The sequence below is a fragment of the Misgurnus anguillicaudatus genome, unplaced genomic scaffold, assembly GCF_027580225.2.
Source record: "Misgurnus anguillicaudatus unplaced genomic scaffold, ASM2758022v2 HiC_scaffold_33, whole genome shotgun sequence".
NCBI lineage: Eukaryota > Metazoa > Chordata > Actinopteri > Cypriniformes > Cobitidae > Misgurnus > Misgurnus anguillicaudatus.
The window spans coordinates 1,128,118-1,151,220 of NW_027395283.1; the positions used below are offsets into that span (position 1 = coordinate 1,128,118).

The following is a 23,103-nucleotide window of genomic DNA, read 5'->3' on the forward strand; positions in this document are numbered from 1 at the left end:
ACAAAACAAGCCTTCAAGAAAATAAAAATATTGACAGGACAGAATGTGAAACAAGATTATAGCACAATCACTGACCCCATGACCTTTGCAAACAGCCTAAATACTTTTTATTCCAGATTTGACATCACTGACTACTCTCTGTAGTGAGAGTGAGCTGTAGTGAGCTACTTAATGCTATCCCTTTTGATCCACCAACATCTCCTCCCTTTAGAGAGGTAGATGTTCGACAGGAGCTGAGTAGGTGCAAAGTTGGCAAGGCCATGGGGCCAGATGGCATCCCTGCCAGGGAGCTTAAGCTTTGTGCAATGGAACTCTCCCCGATTTTCTATTCAATAATGCATGAGTCATACAGTACAGCATGGTGGCCCACTCTATGGAAAATCTCTACCATCATTCCTCTACCAAAGAAACCTCGCACGTCAGAGTTCAACCATTACAGGCCTGTTGCTCTCACACCCATAATAAGCAAATGTTATGAAAAACTGATTCTCCGCAACATCTTGTCAACTGTCAATCCACAGCTGGACAAATATCAGTTTGCCTACAAAGCCAGGCGAGGGATGGAGGATGCTGTTGTATGTCTCCTTCATTCCCTCCTTTAACATCTGGAAACATCTGGTAACTTTGCTGCAGTTCTCTTTGTGGACCTAGGGTGATTTCAACACAATCCAACGTCATCAGATGATTAGAAAACTACACCAACTCAATGTTGCACCTAATTACATCCATCTGATTCACAGTTTCTTGAGCAACAGGCCTCAGGCTCTGAGGATAGGGTCTGTCATATCGAACACCACTATAATTAACACTGGAGCTCCTCAAGGCTGTGTCTTCTCTCCCTTCCTCTACACGCTCTACACCAATGACTGTATCACAACATACTACAAATACTCAGACGATACTGCAATTTTGGCTCCCCTCAATGATCATACCACCATTGCTGCTTACCACAATACAACATCACACTTCACACACTGGTGCATAGACAATTTTCTCCATCTCAATGTTGAGAAAACAAAAGAACTGGTCTTTAACGCACCCAGCCTCAGTCAGATCTCCATTCATGGCAACATCATAGAACAGGTGGAGAAATTCAAATACCTTGGACTCACCCTGGACAATAAGCTCACTTTTGACCATCACATAACAGACATCCAAAAATGCTCAAAACAACGTCTGCATGTTCTACGAAAACTCAGCCCCCTTTGCATTGCCCCTTGTCTTCTGTTACTTCTGTATATAAGCATCACCCAGCCCATTTTGTTATACTGCTCCACTAGTTTTTACACTATGCTGTCAGTCACTAACAAAAACAAACTCAGTAAAATCACACACATAGCTTCAAAAATAATACATTCCTCTACACCTAACATTTCAGAACTTAATGACAAAGCAATAGCCCGCCTTGCCCAATCTATAACTACGGACCCAGAGCACCCCTCAACTTCAACTTCACTCTCCTGCCCTCCGGTCACAGGTATAGGACCCTGACATGGAGAAGCGCACGTTACAAAAAGAGCTTTGTACCATCGGCGATCTCAATCCTCAATATGTTACAAAGCCGAACATTCACCATCCTGTGTTTTGCTGTTGTTGTTTTTGTGTATATATGTTTGTACTAGCTGCGTGCACTGTATGACAGTTTGTGAAAAAAATTTCCTGTTTACAGGACAATAAACTATCTATCTATCTATCTATCTATCTATCTATCTATCTATCTATCTATCTATCTATCTATCTATCTATCTATCTATCTATCTATCTATCTATCTATCTATCTATCTATAGCAGCTATTCATCCACCTCTTCTAACAGCTCTACAGACACTTATAAAAGCAACATTGGGTGGGGCTGATTCATTGAGGACTGTAGCACTGCAGCTGTCATCTAACCAGGTTTCATTAAGAAACATAAAGTCCAGGTTGTTAGTGGTGATAAGATCATTAACTAAAAAGGATTTGTTCTTTAGGGAACGGATGTTCAGAAGTGCTAACTTACCAGTAACTGGTTTTGGCACTGTATCAATCTCAAAATGACGTATAATAGGCAGTAGATTAGAATTGCTGTGCGGCTGGAGAAGGCCTTTGTCTTTGTATCACATGTCAGGACAGAGATAGGGAAAGCTAAAGGGACATGATTCTGGTGTTCCTGAAGGCTATGGGGAGTGTTATCCACAGAAACGTCTTTGGGTGTTGATTCACAATCCAGCTGTAGCGAGGTCTGTGGGCAGGGCTCAGCCTGAGCTGTGTCTGTGAACAGTAGTTGTTGTGACTGCAGAGTTTTATCCTTGACATCTGAATGTCCATCTATGTGCTGGTGTGAAATCCTGTGGTCATTTCCGCTGTTCAGTAGTGGACTGGCACACTCAGCTGATGGATGATGTATGGAGAAAAAGATATTGTCTTTAAGCAAACTAGCACCTAGTTTGTTTGGGTGGATACCATCTGTGTTAAAAAGTTGCCTTTGACTCCAGAAGATATTGAAATTGTCAATGTAATTCAGTCCTTTCATGGTGCATGTTTTTTGCAGCCATGAATTTAAGCTTAGTAGCCAAGAAAACATATTTGTTCCTCGGGCTGGGAGAGGTCTACTGATGAAAGATTGAACTTTCAGTCTTGCAAGTGTTTCAAAAAGTTCATTGAAATCCCCCTTAAGGAGCTCAGACTGCTCTTTCCGAATATCATTCTTTCCCACGTGTATGACAATCCGACTGACAGACTTATGTTTCATCAGAATGTTGCAAAGTTCCTTGTTAACATCAGAAACCGTTGCCCGAGGAAAACAATATGTACGGGTAGCCTTGCTTTCAAAGTTTCTGATAATAGAGTCACCCACTATAAGCGTGCTTGGCTCGGCTGCTGTCTGAGCGGAGCGCCGCTGCCTGTATGATATTGAGCGTCTGTTAGCTCTGTAAGCTACTGGCTGATGTGATCTGTGTCCATTAACATTTGGGGATTCTTCACACTCATTAGTGCTTCAAATCTATTTTGAAGCTGTACAGGGGGTGGAAGAATACCAATGTTGAATACTTGAGTTGTACCCATATCTGGGGTAGATGATGCTAATGCAGCAATTTGTGACACTCGTGACCGTCTAATGCATGGGTCACCAAACTAAGGCGCGCGGGCCGAATCAGGCCCGCCACCCCCCTTTGACCGGGCCCCCAGCCCCTCTGCCCCCCACTACTTGAACCGGCCCTACGAGGAAATTTTATTTTTGTAATTGTTTTTTGGAAAGTAATAACATGTTCGCATCTGGTATTTTGTTGATTTTTTTTTAAGTAAAAAAATTTTATTTAGTTATAAAATTAACTATATGCTCGTGCTCAAGCGGTGACAGACAACACACGTGCAAATAACTGTCACAGAACTGGAAGTGTTCAGGACGGCAAAATAGCTAGCGTTAAACAAAAAGTTGATAGGAGAGTTTTAAAAGAACAGTGGACCAATGATTATTTTTTTGTTCAGTGTAAGAACCGTGCAGTTTGTATTATATGTAAAGAACGTGTGGCCGTTTTCAAAGAATATAATCTGTGTCGTCATTATGAAACCTGCCACAAAGAGTATGCTAACTATCGAGGGTAAGCAAGAGAAGACAGGATTCGGAGGATGAAAGGCGTACTGGCCACACAAAAGAATGTATTCCTTCACCAAACTCAGGTAAACCAGGCTGCTGTCCGAACTAGCTATAAGGTAGCTCACCTACTAGCTACCCATGGAAAGCCGTTTACTAAAGAGGACTTTGGCTGTGCCAGGACAGTAATCTCTACTGCTGGTGGTCATACAATTGGCCTGTTTATGCCATCGGTTTGTGTCCTCAATTACTTTAGGTTTCTCTGAGCTCACTATGACCTGTTTAAAAGCATTAGGTTCACAGGACTCACCAGCTTTATGTTGAGAAGGACCACGATGAAGCTCCGCTGTATGTTCTGGCAGGGTCGGCAGCGCCACAGGTAACTTTGTTTCGAGAACTGCAATCTTTTGTAAAAGCCTGTGGCAGTTTAAAACCGCAGGTGGATTGAGATCCAAAAGAAGGCATTTTTCTTCTTTTCTTCTGTTTGTGTGTGGGCAGCTGTGTTGTCCTGTTTTAGGATTGTCAGCTGCCGGCAATAGCAGACTGGTAGACCGCTATGACAAAAAACCCCAAGTTGTTGAATATTCCAAATTTCAATATAGTTCCAGGAATTTGTAGTTTTAGTGTGAGTGCCCAATTGTTTAGTTTGAGCACTGTGCTGATCTGCTGGTAGTTGAATCAAAAGATAAAAGCGAAAAAGCAAAAGCGCAAAGCAAAGAGCGCAAGTAAAAGCGTCCGAGCAGTAGCGAAGCAGGAAGCTAAAAAAAATTAAAGAACATGTCATTTATTAATTTAATTTTAACAAACCAAAATAAAATATACAAATCCTACTAAAGTAACATTAGCCCACGTGTTTTATATAACTGGCTGCATATAATAAACTCAAAGAAATTAAGAAATAATGATTAATAACAATTTATTATCTTTATTAATTAACATTACCATTCCGGAGTTGAACAAGTTTGAACGGAGTTTCTTACCTTACAGTATAACGTTACGGATATTACAGTGTTTAGTCTTAACAGTGTTTAATATTCAGCTCGTCTTGATTTAATTATTTTATTTCGCTGAATGAATGGGACTCAGGAAATACAATATACGCACGTTAGTAAGACCTTACGGCAGATCACATTAGCCAAAACAAGAAATGAACCGTGTTTTCAAAAGATATTGTGGGAAAACACAAACATTTGCATCCGGACGGGATTACATTTCTCAGAGGACCTCTGAGTTTGGCGAAAAAAGTAGGTAAATTGCTCTGGAGGTCATCAGAGAAAAACACAGACATGGCCGATTCGGACGGGATTAAAAACACAGAGGACCTCTGAGAAGCACGATTTTCTCAGAGGTCCCCCTCTAAAACTAATCCCGTCCGATTAGGGCTTTAGATGTCCTAAACCACATGAACATTCAGTGTTTCCCGCAGATCTGAAATTTACTTGTGGTGGTAGCTGGTGAAAAGGGCAATCAACCACCGACAAAAATGGTCTACTATACATGTGACAAAGAACTAATAATGTGTGACACAACACAATACTTTGATTTATTAAACATTAATATTAATTTCACATTATATTTCATTAATCTAACCACCCCAAACTTTCTTTGCCATAATCAAAGCTGACACATTAGTCAAAGCACCACGAAAACACAAAATGTTTTTGCACTGATATATGAAGCAATTTGATGACCCCTTTTATCAAGCTCAATATATGCAATACTATGTATTCTATAGCCTATTATTACACGGCTCTCTGGAATGCTTGATTCTGATTGGTCAGTTGAGACATTTGCAGGTTCGTTCTTTTCGAATAATAACCGCTCCAAAATAATAACGCATAGCCGGACTACTTGCACGAGTAATATCGCTCCGCGCCAATAAAGATCAATAAAGATTACTGTCTGTGTGGCGCCATCTTGTGACAAACACTCGACAACCACGACAAGACACAGACAGCTTACTGAGACTGAACTTGACAAAATGGAGCATGACAGCTACGAAGCCAACACACAAAAAAAATACAGAATGGGGATTAAAACTTCTCAAAGAGAAAAAATGGAGACAAGTATGAAGCAGAGGATCTTTATAAGGTATTACGATCATTTTATGCATCTGTGCAAAGTTTCGCGGAAGGATAAAAATGTTAATTTAAAACAAATATGCCAATAAAATGTTTCAAATTCATATTCATGTCCAGTTTTTTTTCTTATGTGGCAAGTAGCCGTGTAATAAGCGGGATAATGTAGAGGCAGCCGGTAGTTATTGGGAAATAAGCCCCTTCAGTGTGATACAAGACCCTCCGCTTCGCGTCGGGTCCTGATCACACTGTCGGGGCTTATTTCCCAATAACTATCGGCTGCCTCTACATTATCCCTTACTTAATAGACAGTGCAGGTCTATAGATTATAAATGTGACTGATGTTATAATGGTAATAATTTCTATAGGCACTTTTACTGCTTTTGCTTTCTTTTTCTCTTTTGCTGATTAAAAAAGCTTAATCCACTCATTATTTCAGATTTAAAACTCTACTTGCTTTACATTACAGCTTTGCGTTTTTTATTTCCTGAGTCAGCTTGAGCTTTGCTCGTTCAGTGCAATGGGCTTGACATTAGCACTGCTTTTTGCTACAATCTCTGTGCAAACTTTTTAGATTTTAGTAAAGATATGGGGCTCTATCTTACACCAGGTGCAATGCAGCGCAATGCGTGGCGCAAGTGTCTTTTGCTAGTTTCCACCCTGCGCAATTATAATTTTCACGTTTAGAGCCACGTTGTTCAAATTGCAAATGCATTTGCGCCCCCTTTTGCGCCCATGGCCGTTCTGGTTTGAAAACAAGGTGTGTTCAGGCGCATTGTTGGCGCGTTGCTATTTTGAGGCAACTAAAATAGTCTACACCATTGACCAACAAAAACCTGGTCTAAAGTCTAAAGTCAATGGTGCAATATTTTTTTTGTTATTTAAAAAGCGCATTAGTAATATGCGCCTATAAACGGGATGACAACACGGGTTTGCTTATCACATACATGAATGGCAGCAGCACAAGAACGCTTTTAAATATGAAAGATTAAAGAATTGAATGTAAAAGATTATTATTGAGTCTCTTGGACATAAATGAGGACTAATTATGAGACGTTAGAAGGCGCAAAGAGCTGCTTCACCTGAAGCCTGGTAAATAAATAAATGTTTTGCTTTAAACAAATGCATCTGTTTTTAAATGTTTTTTTTTTTTAATGCAACCTCACAGATTTATTGTATATGATGACTCTGTACCTGCGGATATGGTGAGATGAGAAATTTTTTTAAGTAATGCTTAAAAAAACCGATGCTGTCCAAGTGCTAAAATGTGCAGAGAGCCGTTTGTAAATTCTTTATCTCCTGTTTGTTACAAATAAAGTATTTTTAGAGTACAAACCTTTTCTTACATACTTGTAAATTATTTTTTGATGATATTGGATAGCCATACATTTAAAGCAATTAAACGCCTGCTTTTTTACTTCCATGACTTAAAGAAAACGGGTTTTGAAGGTTTTAATAAAAAATAACAATTTCAATGCACGTGAACACAACACAATTATTTAACATTAATCCTAAACTGGGGATCTTCTTACTCCGCTTAGTTTTTCGGTTTACAAAGTCCGTCATCTAAATAGATATTAGACATAGCGCCAGCGCAACTTGCTTTTAAAGGGGATGAGAGGTGAGACTCTCATTGGTTTATTGCACGTTACGCCCAAAATACTCCCATTAATCATTAAAAAACACTGCATGAAAAGAGCTGTATACGGACAAATACGGGATGGGAAATCCCTGCTAAACTTTAGGTTTGCCAGATTTTTGAGGCAGAGTGCTTGGAAAGGTAATACACCAAAGTAAACTTGTGAAACATCCAGAAACTTTACGTTTGTGGATGTATATAGGAACTGGTGGAAGTTTCCAGGAATCCTTACAGCTGGTTGTGAGGAGAGGTGGGTGTGAGGTGTGAAGGGCTTTTTATATGTTAATGACCCACAGGTAGAGGTGTCTTCTTTGTTTTCAGAGCTGAGTGGGGTGGGGTGGGGTGGGGGGTTTAACCATGTCTCTTTAAGACAGCACATACAGTATTGTGGTACATAAAAACTGTTTTCTAAATACGTTTATTATTAATATAATTTAATTAGTCTATTTAAGAAACTTAGCATCCTTCAAAATAACTAAAATTCAATGGACACAATTACAATTTTAATGTGTGACAATTATGTCTCTGACTCAAGAGAAATGCAACAAATGTTATTTCAGAATATTTATTTCCAACACTTTGAAAACATGTCTTGAACTGCCCTAGGTCAGAATATTGTGCACGTTTCTCTCAATGCTGCATACATCGTTTAAAAGAAGCCGTTCAAATGACATCATGTAACACATTTTTGCTAGCTAGGATGTTGATAAATTAGTCAGTGAAATGTAAAGCTGCTTGATTTTGCTGATGTCTCATGATTTGAAGTTCACTGTTTCTATTGTTATTATAATTCTACCCTAACATTTCATTAAATCTTTTAAAATAGAAACAAAAATATCAATAGACAGGTCCATAATCTAAAAGACAGTCTTTCACATGTGAATGCAAAACATGTTCGGTGATACTGACTGACAAACTCGGGTAAACATATCTGCAGATACCTGTCAGCTACTGTACTTCTAATCCAGAGGTGCCCAAAGTTGGTTCACAATAGATCTTTAATTTGGCCCATCATGCCACGTGAGATAAGGAAAAAGAATAAAAGTTATTGACGCAGATGTTCATATTTTTAATTAAACATTTTCTAAAATGTATCATTTTTGTTGTATTTTTAAATTACAAAAATGTAAATTAATATTAAATGCAAGGGATTAAAGTGATTTTTTTTATGTTTCATGCATACTTGAAGGTGTATAAAATGCACCACAAAACTTAATGAACTCGGGTACATCAGGCTAAAAATGAAGAGGTTTTGGCAGTGGCACACAGAGAAAAGGATCTTTAAAATTTATTGGCAAAATGATTTCTTTTTTTTTTACAAAAAGCCTTGGAAAAAAAATGCATTAGTTATGCATAAACAAAGTAATGTTTGCTTATTTATTTTTTAAATATTAGAAAATTATAAATTAGGGGTTATCAGATCAACTTTAATTTTAATATAACACAATACCATTTACTTTTGGCCCACTGCCCTCAGTCAGGTTTGGCCCTTGTAAGGAAAATGTTCGGGCACCAATCAATGTGTAGTCTATCTAAGGAGGTAACTGTTAGCATATGATAATGCATGCTTGTACAAAGTCAGACCACATATTATCATGTTTGTCTTCAATCAATCAATTTAAATAAAAGAGATGGGGACTTTATAATATAATAAGGGTCCATATATCATAGTGATAAAAGACATACATGTATTTTTACTTTAACATGAACTAATGCTGAGTTAAGGCATATACTATCATAAACTAATGAAGAGTCATCATTAACATGACATGTTTTTCATTGTTAGTTAATGCATTCATTTACAATAAATTAATTTGAGTTCATGTTGTAATTAAGTAAGTTCAGTAAGTTACATGTCTTAACTCAGCATTAGTTTAAATTTACTTATATTTAAGTAAGAATTCATTTAGGTATACGTTCAATGTTTCCAATGATGAGCAGGTAATCCACTAAACCCAGAGATAATTCCTGAGGCATGTTTAAAGAGTTTTGTATTTCATCAAGAAAGTGCTGATTCACAAAGATTTTATATTTAAGAAAATCTGAGCATCATTCAAAATAACTGTTAACATGTTTGTCAACTAAACATGTTTTGTCAACGTTATAAACTTTATAGAAATATTTTTTATTAATGACCAAGTATAAAGAACAACGCATAAAACGCGGATTATATAAAAGTATATAATAAAGTGCGAGCAGAGGATCAATCAAACTTGGGCTGGAATGATTGTAGTGCATCTTGGAAATTGTAGTTTACCTCTACAGCAGCATATGCTACAGCAGTGACAACGCCAAAGAAAAGGACTACATTTCCCAGAATGCACCTGCACCCACTCATCTGCCCCCACCCTTCAGGTGCGACCGCTCGACCTATGGGCTTGCCGGGAAAGTTCAAAATCGCGAACCGTTACAGCCTGGACGGTGTCTTTGTTTGTTTGCTTATCAACAGTAAGGTAAGTTTGATTTAATTAGTTTGTCTGCATCGCGCTGATCGGATGCCGATTTGTTCATATTATGTTATTTACTATGATTCGTTTTTGTCTTTATACTAGAACTGTTTGAATTTAAAGCACAAACAGTAAAACATTAAGGGTATACATGGTACACAGCTGTAAACATGAGGTTAAAAATACGCGAAGTAACATTCAAACCGGGCTGTTAAAAGAATCAATTCGATGTTTAAGTTTTTAAAAACAATAAAAGAAGCCAAGATGAAACGTTCTTTGCTTAAAACAAACATGACAACAGTAACTTGTGTGTTGGAAATGTTAGCAGCTAGCAAGTGTCTCTCTGCTATTTTAAATGATACACAGACGATCTTTTGTTGTTTAAAAGCTCATTGCTTTAGTGCTGGTAGATGCTGCTTATTTTTCAAGACGGTTTTAATAGCTTTATATTGATTTGTAACAAAGCCAGCTTCACTTTGAGAGAACCTAGATGCTAATTGTAAAGAAGCTTGGAGTCATAATATATTTTAACGTAATATGTTTGCTGTTCTTCATCTTTTTAAATATGAAGTCTATCCATGTTTGTGTTTACAGAGGTCATGTACACTGTGGTCAACTTTGTGGACGCTGAAGAGGTTTCTGGGTAAAGAGGATGTAAGTTTATTCATTCAATTTTTAAAATCAAACAGGTTAAATAGTAAACACATGTGTTATGATGTATGTGATTTTGATTTTTAATTCTGTGTTTGACAGAAAAATATAATGAAGTAACAGTGGAAGCTAAAACATCAGACTGATCCAGACACTGAAGAAATTGATGACACTGCAATCTGGCCAAAATGATGTAAGTTTAATAATAAAATTATTAAATCAAAGAGGTTAAATAGTAAATAGATATGTTATGATGTATGTGATTTTACTTTTATTCTGTGTTTGATAGACAACTATGTTGAAGTAGCCTACTGTAATGAAGCTGCAGAACGTCACAGAGACTCTGAGGACATCAACACAGAAAATCTAGTAAGAAGATGTACATTATGAAGTTATTTGATCATATATTGTTGTATCTTTGTACAGTTTAATGTAAACTTTCTAAAATGTACAACTTTATGTCATTTGATTTGTCGTGTGTGTGTGTGTGTGTGTGTATCTGTATATGTATATGTGTATTAGTATTATGCCAAATACTTATATGTACTTTTATATTTCCAAAGGGCTCCAAAGAGATGTCTGTCCAGATGAGGGTGCATCAACGTTACCTTTGCTGACAAGTATATGCTTTTAGCAGTTAACTTAACTCAAACCATTTAAGGAAATCGGTTGCCTTAAACCATTAAGTTTTTAAAAACATACATTTGAGTACTGTGAACTTAAGTCTTGTGCAATTATGCACTTATATTTAGGTAGTGTGAACTTAAATATAAGTGCTTAACTGCATGTGACTCAATTTGTTTAAGTTCACAGTACTCAAATCTATGTGTTTTAAAACTTGAATGGTTTAATGCAACCGGTTTTCTTAAATGTGAGAAATTACAGTGTTACAGTGAGAAATGTTTGAGTAATTCCAAGACAGAGCTCTGTGATTGATTCTACACTGCAAAACATCACTTTCTAACACTTTTTATCTTGTTTTCAGTAGAAAAACTAAAAATTCTTAAATCAAGATGTATTTTCTTGATGAGCAAAATTACCTTAGAAAATATGTCTAGTTTTTAGACAAAAATATACAATTTAAGATAATTTGTGCCTAAACAAGAAAAAATATCTAACAACGGGGTGAGAAAATTGTGTTTTAATTCAGTTTTTAAGAAAAAAAAAAAACTTAAGATTTTTTCTCACACTATTGGCAGATATTTTTGCTTGTTTTAAGCACAAATTCACTTAATGTGTGTGTATTTTATTTATTTATTTTGTCTAAAACTAGACTTATTTTCTTGGGTCATTTTGTTCCTCAAGAAAAAGCATTTTAATTTAAATAATATTTCTACTGAAAACAAGACAAACATACTATGTAAGAAAGTCATTTTTTGCAGTGTAGGACTGATTTCTTAAAAGCAAGATCAATATAGTTGTTGTTCATTTTATTTAGATATTTACTACATTACAGTGGCAGCTGGTGACTTCTTTTTTTGTTAGCACTCGATGCGAAGTTTGTCACAACATGTATATAGCCCGTCATTTGTGTGGTTCCCAATTTCAAAATATGTGTTTTGCGTGTCGAGTGCGTGTATGTGCATCACGTGTTTTGACTAAACACGTGATGCACGTAGTTTACATGAAGCAACAAACACATATTTTAAAAACACAAGCAACACACATGACACTCCGAACACTTATTTTGAATTTGCAACCCTCGGATGAGCAGTCACGAGCCGCCACTGCTACATTACATTGTACTACTTTGAATGTAGTTTTCATTGTTGCTTTTATTTTGTTTTATTTTACTCTAATATTGCTTTCACTGTCTGTATATTTATGAGTTTAAATAGTGTTGTTTATGTATGCAACTTTTAATATTTGTGTATTATATTATTTTGTGATTGTGACAATTGTGGATTGTTCAGTTTTTTATTAAATAAACGTTTCAAACTCAATTCAAGTTTTTATTTTTTTAAGGGTTTTGGGGATGTATTGTAGTATATAGTGGGGGGGGGGGGTTGTAGTCTATCTGCATAGCAGGCAAATAACCAATCAAGTCACTAAGCTATGAGGGCTTGGGTTGGGCTTAAAACAAAGTGTAACCAATCAAATCATCTCAACTGGAAAGTTTCAAAGTTGTGTCCCAATAGTTGTCAGAGTTTTGGGAGGGGGTTTTAAAAGCAACCAATCAGTGTTGCGATTAAACACCAATGGGGACACTAGAATTGTGCAAAGGTGTGAAATTCCAGTACCTCTGTAGGTGTGAAAGTGGCCCCTGCCAAAATCTTCAATGGGATTACTTGCCATGGCAACAAATGGCTGCATATTCCACGGGGATATCCCCTCAGCAAGATACATCCGAATTGGTATCATTACGGGAGTTTCCTAACTTGGTGGAATTAGTAGTTTACCCTCAGTGGAACTAGTAGATACTTCCGAAAATCAGTGGTGTTTACAGGAGTTTCCTAGTACGGATACACCTCTTTTCATGCAGTGAAAGAAGGACCAACCCTTTTCGACCATGCGCTCAGCGCACAAACCATTTTACCGTCGTTAAATTAGCTAAAGTGGATACGGATACGCCCATTTAGACGTTGCGCTGTGCGCTTTAGACAATGCGCTTAGATCGTTAAAATAGAGCCTGTTGTCTATTAATAGTAAGATTAAAAAATGGGATAAAGAAAATGCAGCGCGTGGTCGTGACAAGAGCCAGTTGTTATCGCCATAGAAACCGGAGGCACGCTGAAACAGCACTCGGCCGTTCTCCGATCAACTCTGGTTTTACACACAATATTAATCAGACTTGGGACCCAAAGTAACAAACTAGCACCGACCCGGACCCGACTGACCATTTAAAATATAAACCCGGAACCGTACGGGTCCCGCGTCCTCAGTGAAGACCTCTAATGGTAAAACTCTGCTCAAGTTCAGAAACATGCTTCCCGTCGCACCCAATTCATTAAGAAACAGAGAGCACGTGAACGCACACTCAACGGGAGAGACACAACGTGCTTGCACGCAAAACGAAGCCAACTTGGATGCTATAAACACATATGCACTTAGGCATTTGCGACCATTTTGGTCGCAGTGTAGTTCCCTGGCTCCTCAGTATGTGCAGCCATTGATCCAGTTTGCCACGCTGAATGATGACGACGCGTGCATCATCTTCACGGTCACCCGACCCCCACCTCTCTCTCTCGCGCGCGCTCTCTCTCTCCTCTCTCTCGCTCGCTCTCTCTCAACAAAACACGGGTCATACAGTCGAGTTCAGAAAATACGGAAATTCGTAAACTGTTTTTTTTCCTAAGTAGAGCCTATGTATGGGAAACACTGGAACATTCATAAATCTGTATTGAGTTCATGACTCACACTTGTAATTCTCATCTATTACAGGAGGAATATCAGCTGGAGATAACATAACTCTGATCTTACATTTAAAAATATTACAGTGTTTAAAGATCAATTTCATTCAATCTATAAAAACATTATTAATGTGTGTGTCAGTGTCAATGATGGATCAATGTTTTTAATCATCTTTATAAAAGCAACACGACGAGGAGAAAAACTCTTCATACACAATAATATCAGCAAAGATTTTATCAAAAACACCAAACTACATTTTCTGACATTTTAACAGAGGAGTTTTGTTGCACGTTGTGAAGGAAATTGAAATAAATCATAACTAATTATAACTTCAATTTAAAACCCCATGACTTGATAAAGCTGAGGTCATCAAGAAAGTTAAATTTGCTTTAGTCTGCATGGTAACAGAGAGGAGTTGCTGAATTGCAGATATGAAGAATAAATCATATTAGAGATAAATGATTTGACTTTGTCATGTATCTATCCTATATAAACTCTTGTATTCTTTCTGATGAGGAGGGTTCGGCCGTGATTAAATCATAATCAAAGACATTGATTGGAGTCTGTCAGGTTGAACACATGATCTTATTTCCTCAAGTGTTTGTGTTCATTAGGGGTGGGAATCGTTTGGACCCTCATGAATCGATTCAGAATCGACATGTATAATTAATATGTTAACCGGCATATCGATAAGTAACTTGTGGCAGTGCAGAAACTTTCCGCCACTATATTATTACATTCTTCTTATTATTATTCACGTTTGCGTCCGCGAAGCGATCACATTAAAGGGAGGAGTAATGGGTGGAGCTAACCTGGAAGAACCGGAAGGAGAAAAGTAAATAAAAGAGACTGCATTGCATCCGGAAGTACTGCGTCATTGTTTTTGTTTACCTGGGTGAGAGTGTGGGCTGTTGAGTTTACGGACGAGTGCAACCGGAGCTTTGGCTTTGGATCGTGTGAGCATTATTCCCAGTCGATACTTGAGATAAGCTACGAACAATTGGATTGTTTCCCCGTCTGTTATGAGGACAGAGAGCTGCTACACCTCACTCCGAGGACCTCCACTTCCGTAAACTTTGGTTACCTGTTACCCGTACGCTATTTCATCGTATCCACCCTCTTTCCTACATTGTTACACACACGCACACTCATAACATTCAAACATCACTCACGATTGAAGATTTAATTGCCACTTTTGTATGTTTCATGTTGAAAATGATCGTTTATTAGATGTTTGGTCACCTGCTTTATATGTCGATTATTTACAAATGTTTTCTCTTTTTTATTTTTATGTGCACTCTGTGAAATCTTATGGAAAATGAACCATCAAGATGACGCAGTCCATACCCCGCTGTATTTTTACAACATTGACATTTAAACTTCATATTTTTCATCTGATTTACCTGAAATAAACCACCAGCACCAAACTGCATTATTGGAGTACAATTGTGTTTTTTCTTCGTTGTTGTATTGTTGTGTAACGGATGGTTTGTTGCTATCCGGGGCTATTTTTAGCTCATATGAATTGACAAGATAAGTCGTGTCTGGCGCCCGAACATTTAAATAAAGTTTTTTTTTTAATGTGAATTTCACTAGAGGCTATTTGGGGAGTGTGGAGAAAACTTTTAGTCACGTGACTTTGTGGCGTCGCGGTAGTGTCTCGGACCTATGACACGGCGACCCGGGTTCGATTCTCCCCTATAGCAGACATTTTTTTTTTTTTGTATATATAAACTTTAACCAAAGGGCCACCGTTACAAACTGTAACTGACATATCGTCTAATCATCATCATTACACACAGTGATTTTGGCAGTATTACTGTATTTATCTAATGCAGCACACACAGCGCCTCCGTCTGAATAACAAATGATGTGCATATTTTTACAGAAGTATATTCATGTTCTTATCTATATCTAAACACTTAGCGGCAGGTTTTTGGAAACACTATTAGCACATTGGATGAGTCCGTAAATGAAAGGCACTGTTTCTTCCTGCTGCTCACTGACAGAGAAAAGGCAGAGGAAGATCATCCCAACATGTATTTGTTTTCTTGCGGTTTAGATTTAGTTAAATAGGGCTAGATGTATTTGTTTTTTCTTTCTCTACTGCTCGTGTAAGCTCCGCTGTGGGTGCTTGTGCGGTGTGACCTTTCAAGCTGTCCGTGTGCAGCACCCCTCCCGCAGTTGAGTTCCAACTTTTCTTGCTGATAACGTCACGTTATTATTTCGTAAAATAACTTTAAAGAATCAATTCTTGACATTTGTGATCGTTCAGAATCGTCCGCATCACGATGCATTGAAGAATACATTTTTTCCCACCCCTAGTGTTCATAATGGACAAGATATTGTGTGACTCTTGAGTGTTTGTCTTCTGTGGACACCCGGTGAGGATAAATGTCTTTGTGTTGTCTATAGACGCACCGGTTATGTAATTTAAGTCAGTCAGGTGTTTAGGAAAGATCTAACAACACAACATCATTCATTTTAATTTTAAGCTTTATCTCTGTTTTTATCTTCACAGGTTGTGTTGTGGTGAAACACTGCTGTAGTTTGATGATGTATCGATGTCTCATAATTATTCATGAGACTGCTGATGTATCTGCTTACTGATCAGATCTCTCATTGACTTTATATACTGTATCCTTTACATTTTAGTATGTATTTCTTTTTCACACAGTTTATCTTTAACTAAACCTCAGTACATGTGTGACTATCAGAGAGATGATCTTACTTCAGTATCTTTAGTTTACAGTCAGGATTCTTCAGTACATCAGAGATCAGCTTCACTCCTGAATCTCTTAGTTTATTATTAGACAGATCCAGATCTCTCAGGTGTGATGGGTTTGATCTCAGAGCTGAAGTCAGAGCAACACAACCTTCATCTGTGATATTACACTCCCTCAACCTGTAGAGAACAGAGACACACAGTTTGTTCACACACAGATCAAATCGTCATCATTTAGTGTTTATGGACATTTTCATTTTAGTTTCATTTATGTGTGTTTGTGTTTTACTGAAACACATCAGTGAGATTTACAAGGAAATGAACTTCATCAGTTTATGTTTATATTCACTGTGTGATTTATTTTTTAATACAGTAATGAAATCAGATTTTTCTCATCAGACATCACAAAATTTTCTCTTATGTTTTTATTTCTGAATGATTTTTGTTGTTTTACTTTTTTCTCTTCATAATTCAATTGTAATGTTTTATGTTTGTGATTTTCAGTAAGAGTTAAAGTGTTGTGATGAATGTTGAATAAAATCAGCTTCAGTTATCAAATACATTACTGAGATTAAATTAAAATTCACCATTCAACATTTAAAGTGGACCAAATCTTTTTATAAACGTTGTCTTTGAATTTTGAACAATACTTGTCTGAGGACATCTTAAGGGGCGTGCACACCAACGCTTTTACGCCCGCGGCCGGCGCATGTTTTCAATTGTTTTCAATGGAAGCTCAGCGTTTTTCAAGTAAGCCAGCAGCTAGCGGGTTTTTTCTGCGCTGAAAACCGGCGCTCGGCGGTTTTCCGCGCTCGGCGCTGAGCGTCGAGAGTTGAAAGAGATTCAACTTTGGGAGAAAAGCTCCGCTCGTCAATATCAGTTCTCACACAGCCGCCCAATCACAGTGGAGGAGGGGTGGGACATTACCACAGCAACCAACCGGCTCGCAGCTGAAGTATCACAGCTACTAAAGCGCTCAGCTAAAGAAAGCTGGCACTCAGCTGAAAAACAGCTGGCATTCGGCATCCTCGGCCGCGTTTAAAAGTTTTGGTGTGTCCAGCCCCTTAGGGTGTTTTCAGACCTGAGTCTATGTTTCAGAACCTGGTGCTTTTTCTCCTTGGTTCAGTTTGTTTAGGCATATGAGAACACGGCAGGGGCGGACTGCTTTAGTCTATGGTCACAGCAGCCACAACTACCAGATGAAGATCGATAAAACACTCCCAGGAGGTTCACAACAAGATTACAATATGCCCGGGATATGTTGTGCTGTTGGCGGTAACAACAGTTGTTAGAGGAACCCCAAACTACAATTGAATTCTATTCTAAAGGAGTTAAATCAGCAGAATAAAGGATTGCCTTCAATCAGAAGTGACCACTGAGGATAACATAAATGTTTGCCTAATATCAATGAATATTAAAAAGTTCTCAAGTAATTAAATAATCAAGTAAACAGTAAGTGATGAAATAAGAACAGAGAAACAAATGAAAAAACAGACTGTGAAGTAGTGAGATCCCTCACGTCCTTCACCGCTGCAAGCGACAGCACTGGCACACATACGCACACACACATACATCCATACACCCACACACATACCCTTACTTACCCGTAGATGCCGCTCTTGGAGTTGTGGGTGCAAACGCATTCCCAGTAGTGTTCAGTTTTCATCCAACATTCATACTTCCCCTCTGTTGTTTATACTGGAAAAAATCACACATATCCTTCGTCTATTTGTCTTGTTTTATTGTAAATTATTGTATTGTTTGTTGGTGTAATCGGGTTGCTGGCAGCTAGACGGGCGAACTCGAGCCATGGGAAGGCGATCGCTTATGACGTCATCAGTCAGCGCCGCGCCGGTGCAGTGAGCCAGAACCCGGTAAAACCATTTGTGTTTTTGCATAGGGGTGCCCAGAAATTGAGATTTGGAAGAGAGAACAATAATGGTTATGTTATTATTGTTTTGATCATTGTTTATGATCAGGGGTTTGTTTTGTTGTTATGTTATTATTATGTTGGTATTATGTTATTATTAAGTGATCTAAAAGTGGAAGATGAAGGAAATGTAATACCTACCTGGGCTATAATGAGCTAGCCCGAAAAAGGGGCGGAGTCTGGCCTTTATAAGCTGCAGCCAGACTCCAGTACGGGGCTTGTTTACCAAGTCGAGCGAGCGTGCTCGGTGCCGTGAGCAAAACCTACCTGTATATAGTGGATACTGAGAGTGACTGTAAATATATTTGTACAGTGATTAGTAGTGATGGCGAAGTGAAGCTTTCTTGAAGCAGTGAAGCTTTCAACCCAATTGTATCGGAAAAAGGTTCATTACTCGAAGCTTTTCAAATCAGAGCTCAATGAGGACCTCTGCTGGTGAAAGTGCTGTTTCACAACATGTTCCACAACCAAACAACGTATTAATTTAATTATAAAAGCAAAACTTAATGGATTGACAAATTAAGGATAGATTCATAAATAAATGTAACACTATATTAAATACATGACCAAGCATGTTCCATTTCATGTGAATGGTACTTCAAACAAAAATAACAAATTAAGGATAGACCTTGTCTCAAAAGTATAAAGTGTGAACCAATTAAAAAATATATCATGGTATTAAGTGGTGCAGAAAAGGCTTTTTACTACTAATATATTATATATATATATATCATAAACTCACTATACAGTAATCGATTCCGTGTAATGCAATACTCCAATACAACCCATGAGGGCGCGCCGCGCATCGCACAATTCTAAACATTTGAATCAGATAACGAAGCAGTCACGTGGGTGTGTGTGAAACGAAGCTTCGGACGTCATTGGTCACGTGATTTTGCCAGAACGAATCAAGCTTCGATACAAAGCTTCAATGAAAATCGGTTCGTTTTTTTGACACACGCTTCGGAGCTTCGGTGTCACTGGTAACATCACTAGTGATTAGCATTTTTACCTAAGTTTATTTTGTTTATTATTTTTGTCATCGTTGTTTTGGTACTTTGGGTTATTTTTTGGGTCACTGTATATATATATAGACAGGACCAACACAACGCACAGGTATACCACCTGGTGAGACGCAGGAGGAGCAGAGCCCGGAGTCACCCCACAGTGCCCGGAACCTCCAAGTGTTGCAAATGAATCCCCCTAGCAGTAAGTCTAAAAGGAGGTGGATCATGTGGCCGGCAGCTAACATGACCTCATTATGGATGCAGTTTGACAACGATGTCGACCAGATTCTGGAGACCACCAGGGGAGACGTTGACATGAAACTGCAAACCATGATAACGATCATTACCAGCATCGCAGCCGAACGGTTTGGCGAAGAGTCGAAGGAAGGAGGCTCCAAAGGACCTTACTCAAAAAACCATCGAGAAGTGAGAATCCACAACATCAGACAGGAGATGAAGATCCTGAAGCAACAGTACAAGCAGGCAGGAAAGGATCGGCCTGGCACAGCTGATGAGCATCCTACGAAAGAAGATCAGGATCCTCCGGCGGGCAGAGTGGCATCGGAGGCGCCGCCGTGAAAGAGCACAGAAGCGAGCGGCATTTATTGCCAACCCTTTCAAATTTACTAAGGAGCTGCTAGGACAGAAGCGTAGTGGCCAGCTGGTCTGCTCTCAGGAGGAGATGGATCACCACCTGAAGGAAACATACAGCGACCCAGAGAGAGAGCAAGAACTGGGGGAGTGCAGAACCCTGATAGACCCTCCTAAGCCAAGTGTACAGTTCAATATGTCAGAGCTGCAGCTAAAGGAGGTTCGAGAGGTTGTCAGGAAGGCGCGAGCGAGTTCCGCTCCAGGACCAAGCGGCACTTCTTATAAAGTTTACAAGAACTGTCCTAAACTCCTACTGCGCCTGTGGAAGATCCTGCGCGTCATCTGGAGGAGGGGTAGGATTCCTGAACAGTGGAGAGTTGTCGAAGGGGTTTGGATTCCAAAGGAGGAGAACTCCAAGAAGATAGACCAGTTTCGCATCATCTCCCTGTTATGTATTGAAGCCAAGATCTTCTTCAGTGCTATCTCCAACCGACTGAGCACCTTCCTCTCAAAGAACAGATTTATCAACACATCAGTACAGAAGGGTGGAGTCGCAGGAATACCTGGGTGCTTGGAACACACAGGAGTGGTAACACAGCTCATAAGAGAGGCCGGAGAGAACAAGGGCAATCTGTCAGTGCTGTGGCTCGATCTGGCAAACGCATATGGTTCAATACCACACAAGCTGGTGCAGCTCACTTTGACAAAACATCACGTCCCCAGCAGAGTCAGAGACCTCATCGCTGACTATTACGACAATTTCAGGATGAGAACCTCTGCAGGAGCAGTGACATCAGGCTGGCATAAGATAGAGATTGGAATTATCACAGGCTGTACCATCTCTGTAATTCTGTTTTCCCTGGCTATGAATATGCTCACAAAGTCTGCTGAATCAGAGTGTAGAGGGCCCAAGACGAAGTCAGCTCAATGTCAGCCACCGATCAGAGCTTTTATGGATGACCTCACTGTCACCACAGAATCCGTCCCAGGCTGCCAGTGGATTCTTAAGGGTCTCGAAAAGCTAATGGAGTGGGCAAGGATGCATTTTAAGCCAGCCAAGTCAAGATCAATGGTGCTGAGAGGAGGAAAGGTGGACAACGAATTTCGGTTCAGCGTCGCAGGTGTAACAATCCCAACCATCACTGAGAAGCCTGTCAAGAGCCTAGGCAAGGTGTTTGACAGCACCATGAGGGACTCTGCATCCATCCAGGCAACCTGTACTGAGCTGGACAGATGGCTAAAGTCAGTGGACCGGTCTGGTTTGCCAGGGAAGTTTAAAGCTTGGTTATACCAGCATGGCATTCTCCCTAGGATTCTGTGGCCACTACTTGTCTACGAGGTACCAATTTCAACTGTGGGAACCTTAGAGAGGAAAGTCAGCAGCCACCTCAGAAGATGGTTGGGGCTTCCAAAAAGTCTGAGTAGCATCGCACTCTACGGGCACCGTAACAAATTGCAACTGCCGCTCAAGTCCTTGGAAGAGGAGTTCAAGGTAACAAGAGCTAAGGAAGTGTTGCTATACAGAGACTCAAGTGATTTAATGGTGGCAACGGCTGGGATTGAAGTGAGGACTGGCCGGAAGTGGAAGGCTGAGGAAGCTGTTCGACAAGGAGAGGCAAGATTACACCACAAAAGGCTGGTGGGGGTTGTAACAAGAGGTAGGGCTGGACTGGGTTCCTTTCCATCTCCCCACATAGGTTCCATCAACAGAAAGGAGAAGCGCTGCCAGGTCCAGGAGGAGGTGAGAGCGGCGATTGAGGATGAGAGAACCAGCAGGACAGTAGGAATGAGGCAACAGGGTGCCTGGATATGATGGGAGAATGCGATCGAGAGGAAGGTGACATGGGCAGAGCTGTGGAAGGCAGAGCCACAGCGGATCAAATTTCTCATCCAGGCGGTATATGATGTGCTTCCCAGCCCATCAAACCTTCACATATGGGGCAAGGTGCAGTCACCAGCATGCCCACTGTGCTCCAAGTGTGGAACCCTAGAGCACATTCTGAGTTGCTGTTCAAAGGCACTGGGAGAGGGAAGGTACCGGTGGAGGCATGACCAGGTGTTAAAGGCCATCGCTGAAGCCATTGCTACTGGAGTTGAGGGGGCCAAGCGCTCCCTCCCCTCCAGGCAAGCCATTGCCTTTGTCAGAGCGGGAGAGCAGCCAAAACCAGCCTTGAAAACATCTGCAGGCATCCTGGCCACGGCGCGGGATTGGGAGCTGTTGGTGGACTTGGAGCGGCAACTCAAGTTCCCTGGCCACGTTGTGACTTCCACCTTAAGACCAGATGTTGTTCTCTTGTCTAATTCCACCAAACAAATAGTTCTACTGGAGCTTACAGTCCCTTGGGAAGACCGATTGGAAGAGGCCTTTGAGAGGAAGCTCACCAAGTATGATGGACTGGTCAGAGAGTGTCGACAAGCTGGGTGGAGAGCACGATGTCTCCCAATAGAGGTAGGATGCAGGGGCTTTGTAGCACGATCCTTGTACAGAGCCTTCAGTCTTTTAGGCATTAATGGAGCGAAGAGAAGAAGAGCCATCCGTAACACCACTGAAGCAGCAGAGAAAGCCTCGAGATGGATATGGCTCAAGAGAGGAGATCCATGGGGGTCAATGTAGCTCGATTCGCCAACTGGACACAAGCTGGGGTCTGATCAGCCACAGCTGGGTCACCTGGATGAGGGTGTCTGATGTTGAAAGACCCGAAACACCCAATGATTCCAGGAACATCACTGAAGATGTGTCCAGTAGCATCAGTGGATGTATTTGCACAACATATATCTCACTGCTGGAATACTTTGGTGCATGTATAAATAAACACCACCTTACTCTGAAGAGTACTTACGGGTTGACCCATCATTTACCATCATTTTTTTTATAATTACACGTCCGAAGTATCACACAGACAAATAAATATAACATTAAGTAGCAGATTGTTTTATTTTCATTTCATTTTATTGTTTATTTTTACAGGGACAATGCACAATTAAATGTAATTGCACCAGAATTAGCTAAAAGCTAGTTTACATTTGCTGTCCCTGGGCAGGTAAACAAATAAAATAACATACAACATTACATATACACCACATAAAACATCACAATACTTATGTCCAGGA

General features: G+C 39.6%; 1 protein-coding gene and 1 long non-coding RNA gene across 5 annotated transcripts in view; one reads left to right on the forward strand and one right to left on the reverse strand.

Annotated features, from left to right (window-relative positions):
* The window catches only part of LOC141363258 (protein NLRC3-like), a 173,546-nt gene that overhangs the window by 89,796 nt on the left and 60,647 nt on the right, over positions 1-23,103 (reverse strand). For all 4 annotated transcript variants that reach the window (XR_012368799.1, XR_012368798.1, XR_012368797.1 and 1 more), the window contains one exon: positions 16,471-16,644. Coding sequence is in view for 1 of the 4 variants with exons in the window: in XM_073865864.1 (XP_073721965.1) it covers positions 16,471-16,644 (174 nt within the window). In the remaining 3 variants the exon portion in view is untranslated. The remainder of the gene's footprint in view (positions 1-16,470; positions 16,645-23,103) is intronic.
* LOC129418632 (uncharacterized) lies at positions 8,668-11,527 on the forward strand. The gene is made up of 5 exons (XR_012368763.1): positions 8,668-9,743; positions 10,332-10,391; positions 10,491-10,581; positions 10,678-10,757; positions 10,952-11,527. It is a non-coding gene; the product is annotated as an uncharacterized lncRNA (long non-coding RNA).